Below are 12,632 nucleotides of genomic sequence, written 5' to 3'. Positions count from 1 at the left end.
CTGAAAAAGAGAGAGAGGGAGAGAAAGAAAAAAGTAACGAAGTTGTGCACTGGGCAGTATTGGTCCTGGGAGGCACCAGGAAGCAGATGGAGTCTGTGTTTATCATTTTCCATGCTTTGTTTGGAGCCTCTGCTCCATCTCTCCTCTCCCCATCGCCAGCTGTCATGTGGCAGCATCCTCAGAGTCCCCAAGGATGCTGTGTGCACTTAGACCATTTTCCTTCACTCTGGGTTCAAGCTACTTGTTTTAAAAGTCCTTGCTCAGAGAAAGAACTGGAAGAGCTTGAAGGGGCTGGAGACCCCATATGTACAACAATGCCAAGCAACCAGAGCTTCCAGGGACTAAGCCACTACCTAAAGACTATACATGGACTGACCCTAGACTCTGACCTCATAGGTAGCAATGAATATCCTAGTAAGAGCACCAGTGGAAGGGGAAGCCCTGGGTCCTGCTAAGACTGAACCCCCAGTGAACTAGACTGTTGGGGGGAGGGCGGCAATGGGGGAGGGTGGGAAGGGGAACACCCATAAGGAAGGGGAGGGGGGAGGGGAATGTTTGCCCGGAAACCGGGAAAGGGAATAACACTCGAAATGTATATAAGAAATACTCAAGTTAATAAAAAAAAAAGTTCTTGCTGAAGTATAGGTATGAGGTACTCATATGCACATGCACATACACACACACATACACGTATACACACACATAATTATATAATAGATGAGTGTGTGTGCACACGTGCTGGAGATAAAACCCACCTTTGCATGCTAGACGCATGCTTTACCCCTAAGTTACATACCTGACCATGAAAAACATCCATTTATCAAGAATTATGCAGAATCACAATTTCTTGGCACTGGCCACTTTGCTTCTTTTACAGGTAGAGCCCTAATCCTCATGGAAAAACCAATTCCCTAAACATAATAAAACCTATCAAGAATCCCAGGAAGGTAACACTTAGAACCCAAACTGACTATTTTCGTGAGGTTTAGGGATGCTTGGATCACAGAATAAAGGAACTGCTGTCAGCTCTGGCATCTGCTACAGTATTGTCAGTCTGATTTCTTTTTCCTGGTGAAAGGAGGAAATATAACATACACAGAACCTTAGGAGGAATCTGTGAGGGGAGGCCAGTAAGTTCACGTTGCTTATTCTCAGGGAGGATCTCTAAGGCATTAGGCATGTGTGCTGTGTTGAGATATCAGGGCAGAAATAGGCAATTTACCATGGTGGTAAAACTGGACGGGACAGTCTTCACCTGCCAAGGCTCAAACACAATGATGGTTTTGCTTTATCCACACTTTCTTTAATTAGTTAGTTAATTTGTGTATGTAAGTGTGTGTTGCAAACATGCATGCACATCAGGTGCACGCCTGGCACATGCAGAGGTCACAAGAGAACATGGAACTCCCTAGGACTGGAGTTACAGAAGATGATTGTTAGCGTCCATGGGGGTGCTGGGAACCACGCACAGGTTCTCTGCAAGGACAGCCGAGCTATTAACTGCCGAGCCATCTCTCCAGCCTCTTTATGCTCATTCTTTAGATGCCAGTTGAAATATGCTGGTGCAGTCCCCTGTTATTTGGGGAGAATGCATGTTAAATCAATTACATCAATTATATTATAATTGTTTTCATTGTTGCAAAAGGAGCTGCAGTGGAAGATACCTGCGAGTAATGAGAGAGCCAGTTACAGCTTCAAATGTGGTGCTTATTTTGCTTCTCAAGACAGCTCCTTCATCTCTGTGAGGCAAAATCAGCTGAGCTGACCAGGGCAGAGATTACACCACCAATATGACATTGATTTGGACATCAGATGCCAGTGAAGAGACACACAGCGAAAACGCCTAACAGTCACCAACTTGATAAATCACTGCTGTGTTCCCACTCTTCCTGCCTGGTGAGGTCACCCAGGGCTAGTTCCTCAGTCTTTGCAGAGGCCTCGTGTGCAAATACAGAAGCCCAGAAGAATGCTGAGGAGATGAAAGGCAGGAATGTGCTGCTCAAGAATTATCTTCCAAGGAGAAGACGTCCACAGCCCAAAGTGAACACTGATTCTTTACAAGGCTGAAGATTGCCAGGGCATGGAGGAGAGGGAAATTTTGTTCTTTAGTGGAACCAGAAGGACTCTTCTACCAAGGAATGAACAAACTCTAAGGTCAGTAAAACTTAGAGAAGTAGAAATAGAGTAACTCTCTATGCCTAAAAGTATCAGGCCAGAGGTAACAATAAAACTTTAATCTAACAACCACCCTGAAGACAGGAACACTGCACGTGGAACAGTGTCACACATATCCTGAGAGTTTAAACAGAGAGACTGCTCTCACTTATCTGCAGCTCACATTTGCCTGGAGGTGAGAACATTTGTTCACCGACGTTTTAAATTTCCTTTGTAATTCAGGAGCAATTATTGGCACTGCACCATGCTTACAAAGAATCTTCATCTGGGGACTAGGGTGCTATTCTAAAAGAAAATGGGATTCATGATCAAAGAAGCAGAATATTTACACAAATGAAGTCTGAGACAGCAGAACACTTTCCTCAGCAAAAGCTTTAGGACAGAAGTTCAACAGTTTATGAAAAGGTGACTTTCCCCCCTTTGCATCCGAGGAAGACTCACAGTCTGGCTTTATCACCCAGTCAAGGCTCAGTTCAACATCTCCAGTTACCACGCACACATAAAAGAAGGTCAAATTGTGCATGCCAGCGCCTGGGCCCATGCCTGACTCCTATGTGTGCCTCTGTGTGTGTGTGTGTGTGTGTGTGTGTGTGTGTCTGTGTGTCTGTGTGTGTGCCTATGTGTGTACACATAGGTGTGCATGTGTTTTTGGTGTATTTGTTTTTGTGTGTGTGCATGTGTGTATGGTGAATGTGCATGTGTGTGTGCACATGGGTATGCGTGCGTGTGATGTATATGTGTGTGTACACATGTGCACATGTGTGTGCATGTGTGTGTGGTGCATGTGTGTGTGGGTTTACTTATAGGTAGCACAAATTAAGTGAACCAGCAGTACTTACTGGAGGGCCCATCTGACCTGGTCTCCCCACCGGCCCTGCTGTTCCTGGTAAGCCCATCTCTCCTTTTTCTCCATCCTCTCCAGGAAGTCCGCTTCCTCCTGGAGCTCCCTGGAACCCAAGGAAAGACATTCGTTTACTCTTAAAAATGTAGTGAAATAAATATGTCATGTACAAAGTATATTTTTATTTGACACACAAAAGTAATTAAGCCTGATATTTTAAATATTCTACTTAAAATTATGGTTTAGGGCTAGGACATAGCTCAGTTGCTAGTATGATAGTATATTCGATGCCTTGGGGTTGATCTGTGGCACTGAATAAAATCTGTAACCCCAGAATTTAGGGGATAGATGCAGGAGGGCCCAAAGTTTCAGTCATTCTCAGGACATATTATTAGTTTAAGACTAGCCTAGGATACAAAACATCATCTCAAAAATACATACATGCATACATACATACATACATGCATACATACAACCATACATACAGTTTACCTTTAATCCATCTTTTCCTTGGAGACCTTCTTCTCCAGGAGCTCCTGGTTCTCCCTATTTTATTTTGTAGCAGACAAAGTCAGATTAAGATTTTGGTCATCATTGATCTTGATTTGCAGTTTGCACCTAGTAGGTGTAGGAAGTAGCTAGTTTCTCCTTTAACATGATCTGTAAAGAGGACTTGGCAGTGTAACAAGCATGACTGAAGGTTCCTGGAGGAGCTCCTGCAATGCCTAAGATAGTCGCTGTTGCAAATTCAGATGCAGTATGCTTCTAGAACACTAATGCATATTAGATAATTAAAGGTAACACATTCATCTGGAGATTGGAAATTAATCTAGCTAGACCGTGCCTCTGAGACCAGGGAATGTAAACACTGCCATGGTAAGAAACGCAGCTCCTTGCTATAGTGAACTTACGTGGGTTAATGCAACCAAACTCACTCATGAGCCTTTACTAGACTTCCAGTTTCTGGACTTTCTCCCTTCAGAGAGGCGAGGACTATGGCCAAGGCATACCCACAAGCTGCCTTTTAGATACAGAACTTGCAAAAGCAGAGACCATAGCTTATGAAGCCATTAAGGCAGTGTTGCTCTCCTTGTAATTAAGTTAAAGTGGGTTAACTAGTACTAATTAACAGACCCCATCACTCTCATTTATGATCCTTGTCTTAAGGTGATTTCTAATCCCCAGCCTATAAGAGGAAAACACAAAACAATAAACCAGATGCAAAAAAAAATCTTCATACTTTATCTTCTTAGTGAAAAATTATCTTGAACGTTGTTATTTTAGGGGGAAAAAGGGCTAATTTACCGTGGCTTAAAGCCGGTCTATATTATTACAACTTTTCTGGTCTATCAAGTCATAAACACTTCCTTGCATCTCATTAGCTTCAGAGGGTCCTGGGATGGTTTTTAGACACAGATTACATTTCAAGCTCTCATCTGTCCGTTAGGTTAGACGACACCCTGAATGTTGATCATTGATTTGTATCCCTCATGCATCGCCCAGTAATAACCACGTGGCCGTGCGTTTTTGGCAAAGCTCCTTAGAGCACACCTGGTTTTGAGAAAAGTCACTTAACATTCCAAATGCCTAACTTAGAATGTAAACGGGGTTTAGTGTGTAGTTTGTAAAGTCAGGAAACATTTCATAGTGCATTTGAAAGGCTCATTACACTACTTTTGGGTGCGATTAGGGTGGTTACGTTTTGAGCGCGGGTTGGTGCGTTAAGCCTGGTACTGTAGGTACTCACTCGCGGCCCTGGCTCCCCAGTGGCTCCCTCGCTGCCGGTAGGTCCAACATCTCCCTGAAGAGACAACGGGAAGGCTAAGCTCTCCTTCACTCAAGTTGCTCTTCTGACCACAGAGTGCAGATCGTAAGAGTCAGCATTGTAAGCACTTTCTGCTCTCCTGACAATCAGCTTTTATCAGCCTTCAAGATGGCGTTTGTCACCGGGCATGGTGGCTCACACCTTTACTCCCAGCACTTGGACATGGTGGCTCTCTTTGAGCTTCAGGCCAGCCTGCTCTACATAGTGAGCTCCAGCACAGCCCAGGCTGCACAGTGAGACACGGTCTCCACCTTGCCCACCTCCAGGGTTGGTCAATCTGGGGAAAGTATGGGTGTTAAGTTAGAGATACCCCTCCCGCTTACACTTTAGAAAGGTTGGTTACCTTAGCACCTGGTTCACCTTGCAGGCCAGAGTCGCCCTCAGTGCCCGGAGGTCCCTAAAAGGGGATGATTTGATGAGTTACAAGGGCTGTACCAACCCGTAAGAAAGTGATTTGAGCTTCAGCACAAAGGTGAGTCTGTGTGCAGAAGAGGGTTTGAGCTGCCTCCACAAAAACTTCAATGCGTAAGACACATACATTCTAGGATTCCTTAATAGTCAAATATCAGAAACAGCTTTGCTTGAAACAAGAACAATTAAGACTATTTTCCCCCAAACTTTCATCATTGAGACCCTAGACGATATGGAATAATCTACTTCCTGCGGCCTCCAGTTTCCCACTTAAGAATCTTTCTCTTACTTTATCCATCACTTCCCTTCGTCCTGTGCCCCCCATCCAAACCAACTTCCTTAGGATCAATGAATGTTTTTTTCATATTTTTAAAATAAAATACATCAAATAAATGAAGGATAAAGTTGTCACACCAGAACGTCGATGTACTGAATTATTTTTCTGGTCTGTTTTCATGGTGAGTCTAGTGTTTCTGGGGAGATTTATTTTGTCCTTGAAAACACAACTTCTTGCAATCTTTGTCTCTTCCAAGGTCCCAGGCTCCAACAGCTGCTGCTGTATTCCTTCTGTCTCCCAGAAGCATAAGTGGAGTTTCGTTGTGTTTTGTTTGTGTCTCCTGTGTGCTGTGTGCCTCTCCCCAGTCTTTATTCACTCCATTCTTCCATTCCTTTTATTAACTCTTGTTAACTCCTTGAGAACTTTGTATATGTGCCATCAAATCATTGCCATCTCTCCCAAATCTTCCCTGATTCATGTCCCCTGCCTGTCCAATTTTGTGTCATTTAGTAAAAGAATCCTTCAAGACCAATTAGTTCAGCCCAGATATTTTTGAATATGTGGTCTTCTACAGGTGAGCGGTCAACTAATCAACGGCTATCATCTTCCAGGAAATTCTCACTTTCTCTCTGCAGCTAACAACTTCCAACAGTTCTACCGCTGGGAGTGGAGCTGGGTTCCTTCTTTAACACCCAACTTCTCCTCTACTCTGCTTTAAATTTCCTTTCAGAAATTCCGCAATATTTTTAACGCGTAGATGAGACTCTTCTTATAATCATTAAAGATTAAAGTAATGGGGTTGGGGATTTAGCTCAGTGGTAGAGCGCTTGCCTAGGAAGCGCAAGGCCCTGGGTTCGGTCCCCAGCTCCGAAAAAAAGAACCAAAAAAAAAAAGATTAAAGTAATGATTGTACAATTTAATAGTGTTTTAGATGGAAGGGGTTCAGTTTTTCTTTTTTATAAACCACTGCAAATCCACATTCACTGTTTTTCAAAATAAAACAAAGACAAGAAGTGCACACACAATGGACAAGATGGGCAGATAATAAAACTCTGCTCCCACCATAAGAGGAAACCAGACTTTTGTGTTTGGATTCCTTGGTGTTTATCTCTATAACTGAGAATGTGGAGGCCAAGTACCTGGGTCTGGATCTAGATTGATATTGATACGATCTAGTGCTCTTTGGTAGTTTCATGCCTCAGTTTCTTCCTCTGTAAAATGAGGGAGATAACTGTACCTGCCTCAAGAAACTGTGCAGACCTATAGAAGCAGCAGAACATACAAATGCTTCTAGCAGACCAAGCACGCCTCAGAGGTCAAGTGTCATCACAGTGGGGGTCCTTGATCACTCTGCCACAGCAAGAGGCACATCTCATCTGTTATTTGCTAATGGTGCTCTCTTTTCTGCTGCCCTCCAACCATTGTGAAGCCTCTGTATTTTCCTCAGATCTCCAAGGGCCTTTCACATCCTTTTTTTTTTTTTATTAACTTGAGTATTTCTTATGTACATTTTGAGTGTTATTTCCTTTCCCGGTTGGCCTTTCACATCCTTATCACCACAGACTCTTATCACTCTCTTAAAAATTCAAGGTGTGAGGTGTGATTTCAGTGTGTTTTTTTCAGGCTTGGGGTGTGGCACAGTACTGGTGGTCATAAGTGCTATCTTTTGGTCAGATCTTAGTGTGTTGAGCATCATGAGACCTTTTCTGCTCACGAAAATGGAAGAACAGGAAAATAATGGGCTTTGTATATAGAAAAAGAAGAACAGGGGTGCATAGAGTTTGCACATGAGATGGTTATGGGCTACCTAGGTGGATAGACACATCAAAGGCTATCAAGATGTCAATGGGTGCTTAAAGAAGAGAGGCATGAGTTACAGCTTTTATAGTGACATTAGTATCCAGTCAGCAAAGCAGAGGAGGTGGAAGGGCGGTTTCACATGAACTGAGAAATGATATAGAGATAGAGATAGGTAGACAGACAGACAGACAGACATACAGACAGACATACAGGTAGGTAGATGCCAGGGAAGTGGGGGAATGTATGTTTTTACTACTAAAGTCAGAAACAGAAATGAAGTGGTTGAATTTCATAAGTATAACAGACATGGTTTATTATTCCAAATGGTAGAGTAAATAGGGCGATGTCAGAATTCCCCATTCTCTAAAGGATGTCAGCTCTTAGAGTGAAGACCCATCAAGTCAGCTGTCACCAGTGAAGGGAAATCTTCATTCACATTTTGTTCCATCGTTTCAGTGAACCGATTCTTAGAGGAGAACTTTGTGTGTGTGTGTGAAATTATCTCTGCACATTGATGGATTAGTTCTGCCTTTTATGTAGTTTCAGGTTTTATTTTCAAGACATAGAAGAAAATTCTATAAAATCATTCCCCCAGACATATACTTAACTATTCAATTCACCTGGTTTTATAAAACACATTGATGCAAAATTTTGAATGAATCACAAAATGTTACCTCCACACCCATCTCTCCAGGAAGTCCAGCATCACCAGGCAGTCCTCGCGGCCCCTATATGCAAATAAATTGAAAATATGAGAATCAAAGTTTACTCTTCTAATAAACATCATGTCTCAACTTCGTTTTAATTAATAATATCTGACTGGCCTATTTGCTCTTCATATAAAGAAAATTTTAATTTTGGTTGATTCATCTGTGTTGCTTCATGAATGATGCTAAACTAGGCTTGTACTCAAAATAGCTATAGAGCAAGGGTTACTGTGACACTTTTATCCCCCAATTCACTCATCTATTTACCAAACATTTATTAAATACCTAATGATTACCAAATATTGCACTGTCCTAGTTATTTCTAGCTGTGGGCATATTTGCGGAAGGCTTGATCATTAGTTGATATGAGAGAGCTCAGCCCACTGTGGGCGACAGCATTCCCTAGGTAGGTGGTCCATGGCTTTATAAGAAAGCAGGCTGAGCATAAAGCTGCAATGGATACAGCAAACAGCATGCCTCCATGGTTTCTGCTTCCAGGTCCTGCCCTGACTTCCCTCAGCGATAGACTGCAGTCTGTAAGGTGAAATGTACCCTTTCTTCCCTATGATGATTTTGGTCAGAATACCTACCACAGTCACAGAATGGAACTAGAACATGTGCTAACGGTTTTCACAATGTGCCTTATTTAATATGCATGACAGTCATATATCTTCTTAAGAACCCTGGCAAATACATGACAAACAAAATATTTTAAAGGAAAAATATGTATTTTCCCCCTCCGTTTCTATAGTCTTGCCTTTCCCAGAATGCCATAGTATACAACTTTTCAGTTTGGCTTCCCTCATTCAGCATCATGCACTTGTGGTTCATCTATAAATATTTTAATTTGATGGCTCTTTACTTTTTTTGTTTGCCAAATAATATTATGTTGCATGAATGTAAGGAACTATATCCACTTTTATGGCTTTAAGGTTATTTTCTCATAAGGTTTTCTTCACAAGGCTTAGGGATTTCTCTCCTATTCCAAGTTTGTTGAGAGTCTGTATTTTATTTTTTAGCATGAGTGGATATAGGAATTTGTTGAATAATTTTTCTGGATGTATTTATGACACTGTATTTTCTTCTTTAGACTATTAAGTTGATGGATTACATAGATTTTTGAATGTTAAACTTCCTTGCATACCTGGAATAAATCCTACTTGGTTATGATGCACAAGCAATGGTGTTGGATTGATCTAATATTCTGCTGGGGATTTTGTACTCATGTTCCCAAGTGAGATCGGTCTGTGCGTTCCTTTCCCTGTAACATATGTGTCTGGTTTTGACCCTGAGGTAATTCTGGCCTCTTGGAGTGAGTTAGGAAGAAGCTCCCCAACTCAAGCTATACAGAATTCCTGCCATGTGCTTGCTAAATGTTTGGTAGACTTGGTCAAGGAGATCACCAGGACTGAGCTTTCTGCTTTGTGAAGTTATTGACTATTAAGTTAAATGGTTAACCTACATAGACATATGCAAATGATCCATCTTTAAGTGAGCTCTGTTAAAATAATCTTTTAAGTAGCTGGCTAATGACTAAGTTACAGAGTTTGTGGACATATGAGCTATTCATCCTTTTAATGTATGTGCAACCAGCAGAAATGGCTTCTCTCTAATTTCTGATATAAGTAGTTTGTGTTTTCTTACTAGTCTCTTGATTACTTTGCCCAAAGATTGAGAAATTTTTTTTTTTGGTTCTTTTTTTGGAGCTGGGGACCGAACCCAGGGCCTTGCGCTTCCTAGGTAAGCGCTCTACCACTGAGCTAAATCCCCAGCCCCTAGATTGAGAAATTTTATCTGCTTTTGGGTTAGTTGATATTTTGAATTAGTTTTTGGCTTTTATGTCTACTATGCACTTTATCATGCTTACTCTATATCCAATCTTCTCTCCTTTCTAAGTGGAAGTTTAGACTATTTGAAACCATTTTTTCTTTCTAATATTTCTTTTTAAAATAAGAAGAACAATTCTTTAATTTCTATTTCACACGCACTGGTGTTTTGCCTGTACGCATGTCTCTGTGAGGATATTGGATTTCCTGAGTCTGGAGCTGCAGACAGTCGTGAACTGCATTGTGGACCTTGGGAGTTAACTCAGGTCCTCTGGAAGGGCAAGGGACCTGCTCCATCTCTCCTGCCCCTTTAAAATTTATGTTGGAAATTTCCTTTGAATTCACAATTTTTCAGGCGGTACTTCTACTATAATTTGGCCACGATATTGATTTTTTCTCCTGAGTCCTAGCATTATGTTGTCGTGCGTGTGCATGTGTGTACATGTGTACATTTGCGTGTGTTTATAGGTATATGTGCAGCACAGTGTAGAGGCTAGAGAACAATTAGAAGTTGGTTCTCTCCTTCCATTCTGGGCTCCAGGGACTGAACTAAGGTCTTTAATCTTGTGCCCCTCTACCTGCCAGGCCATGTTGCCAGCAGGAAGTTTCATTATTATCAGTATATTATTATAGAAGTGTGTTTTTCAATATTTTGAAATTTTGAGGATTTTTTTTTACCGTGTTTTTAGTTTTAGTTTTTAACTTAATTCTGCTATGGTCTATAAGCAGACATTGTATTATGTTTATTATTATATTTATTCTCTGAAATTGGTTATGATGCACATTTTAGCCTGTATTATGGTTTATCTTGCCACACGTTTTATGCGCATTCCGAAAGGATGTGCATTATGTTACTGAATGACGGTTTGGTTTATTTCCAGGCATGTATTAGAAATGTACTTTATGTGAAATGTCCCAGTTCCTGGGCATTTGCATGGCATTTGCAATAGTCCTTGTCCCACACTCGCTCACCACCATGGGATTAAGCAAAGGCTACAGAGAATAAGAGAGGGTCTGAACGACCTGACGAGGTCACGGGTTAATGGGCACTAAACTTTCCTTGGAGGGTCAGCTAGTACTCAGGGGTTTGTGAGTCATGTGGTCTTTGTCTCGGCTGCCCCACATTGCCATGGTCACGGCTTGAATGAGTCATACAGTGTGGCTGTTTTAGGGACACTCGATCTGTAAAACAGTGACGGGATCGCCAGCTATAGCCTGCCTCTTACATTCATTCCTGCATACTGAGGTAAGTCTGAAACTTCCAATTTATGTGTTTTGAGTCTCCTCATTTATTTTAGCCCTTATGTTTGGTGTTCCTGTTCTTTTCTACAAACATTGAAAATTGTAAAACTTAGCTTCAGCCTTCAACGACTACAAAAGTCTTTGGAGAAGGTCACTGGGATCAGGACCCAACAGAACAGAGAGTGAAATGCAAATGCTGAAGAAGAACAGCAAGGAACCAAACAGAAGGTCTCCGAGGAGTGGAGCAGGAATGCAAATCTCCAAACAAGCCAGGTTCCTTCGGCACAATACTGGTGTCCCTCCAGCTTTAACCCACCAGCACCACTGGGCGGTACCGGACATCTTCTCTGTGACCGTCTGCCTCACTTTACAGTGACATTGAGTTGGAAGCTCCCAGGTCTCCTTTGCTCTTTGTTTCTGACTTCCTCAGACTATTCTGTCTACAGAGCCCATCCTTCATGCTCACATTCTTTGGCATATTATCCTATTCCGTAGAATAAAAGGAACACCCACTGAGAGTGAGCTCAACTCTCATTACGCTTTTATATTTGTTTACTTATTGTAGTGTGTGTGTGTGTGTGTGTGTGTGTGTGTGTGTGTGTGTGTGTGTGTGGCTTGTCACAAAGCACAGACGGAAGTCAGGCAGTAACACACAGGAGAATTCTACTATGAATTTCCCCATAATCAGACTGAGGTGGCCAGGTTTAGCAAGCTAGGCACTTAGCCATCTTGCTGGTCCTATTATGTCTTTTGAAAGACATTTTCTTCTCTCTCATCTCTGCTGTCTCCAGGCAACGATGTCCACATGTTTGTGAGTGTTTGCTCACATGTATATACACGAACCAGATGTCTATCTGGTGCCCACTGAAGCCAGAAGAGGGCATGAGATGCCCTGCAGCAGGAGTTACAGGTGGTTGCGGACCACCACATGGTTTCTGGTTTCTGGGAAGCAAACGTGGGTCTTCTTCAAGAACAGCAAGTGCTCTTAGCTTCTGAGCCAGCTCCAGCCCAAGTCTCATACTTATCACTTTAGTGCGTTCCTCTGGTCTGAATCCAGTAGACAATGCAATGTTTCTCAAGGGCACCTCATAGTCCTTACTCAGCGTGTAATCACCACTTCTCCAGCCCAGGGTTTCAATTGTCTTCCTGCTCCAATAAGCGATATTCAATGCAAGAACCAGACACTCGGGCATGACGCTTGCAAACAGGCTCGGTCTCTCCCACTGCTCTTTAAAATACCTTTGGAATCTTTCTCTCCCTTCTTTCTTTCTTGTCTGCTTATCAGACTTTTGGCTGCATCTTACTTGGACCTTGACTCTCGACTCCTCCATCTATGCTGCTCGATAATATTTCTAAGACAATAATCTGATCACTGTTCCTTCCACCAACTCCTTAAGATAAGTGGGATGGGGGCCATAGAGCCGTGTGTGTGTGCTCAGTATGTTCCTTTCTGTTCCTGTGTTGTACCTGCTTTCTGTCCAACTGTCATAGCCATGTTGCCTGTCCTCTAGTTCTGGAACAAATTCTC

The 12,632-nt window shown here is 42.2% G+C and overlaps 1 protein-coding gene and 1 long non-coding RNA gene across 8 annotated transcripts in view; both read right to left on the bottom strand.

Annotated features, from left to right (window-relative positions):
* The window catches only part of Col24a1 (collagen type XXIV alpha 1 chain), a 257,186-nt gene that overhangs the window by 87,760 nt on the left and 156,794 nt on the right, over window positions 1-12,632 (bottom strand). For all 7 annotated transcript variants that reach the window (XR_010064497.1, XR_010064498.1, XR_005501386.2 and 4 more), the window contains 5 exons: window positions 8,004-8,057; window positions 5,185-5,238; window positions 4,764-4,817; window positions 3,509-3,562; window positions 3,015-3,122 (listed from right to left, as the gene is read on the bottom strand). Coding sequence is in view for 3 of the 7 variants with exons in the window: in XM_039103871.2 (XP_038959799.1) it covers window positions 3,015-3,122; window positions 3,509-3,562; window positions 4,764-4,817; window positions 5,185-5,238; window positions 8,004-8,057 (324 nt within the window). In the remaining 4 variants the exon portion in view is untranslated. The remainder of the gene's footprint in view (window positions 1-3,014; window positions 3,123-3,508; window positions 3,563-4,763; window positions 4,818-5,184; window positions 5,239-8,003; window positions 8,058-12,632) is intronic.
* LOC134485996 (uncharacterized) lies at window positions 1,282-3,004 on the bottom strand. Its single transcript, XR_010064499.1, has 2 exons — window positions 1,665-3,004; window positions 1,282-1,572 (listed from the first exon to the last, which is right to left on the bottom strand). It is a non-coding gene; the product is annotated as an uncharacterized LOC134485996 (long non-coding RNA).

The sequence above is a fragment of the Rattus norvegicus genome, chromosome 2 (assembly GCF_036323735.1).
Source record: "Rattus norvegicus strain BN/NHsdMcwi chromosome 2, GRCr8, whole genome shotgun sequence".
NCBI classification, from domain to species: domain Eukaryota; kingdom Metazoa; phylum Chordata; class Mammalia; order Rodentia; family Muridae; genus Rattus; species Rattus norvegicus.
The sequence above is the reverse complement of the archived record's forward strand: the minus strand, read 5'-3'. Positions and strand labels throughout refer to the sequence as shown.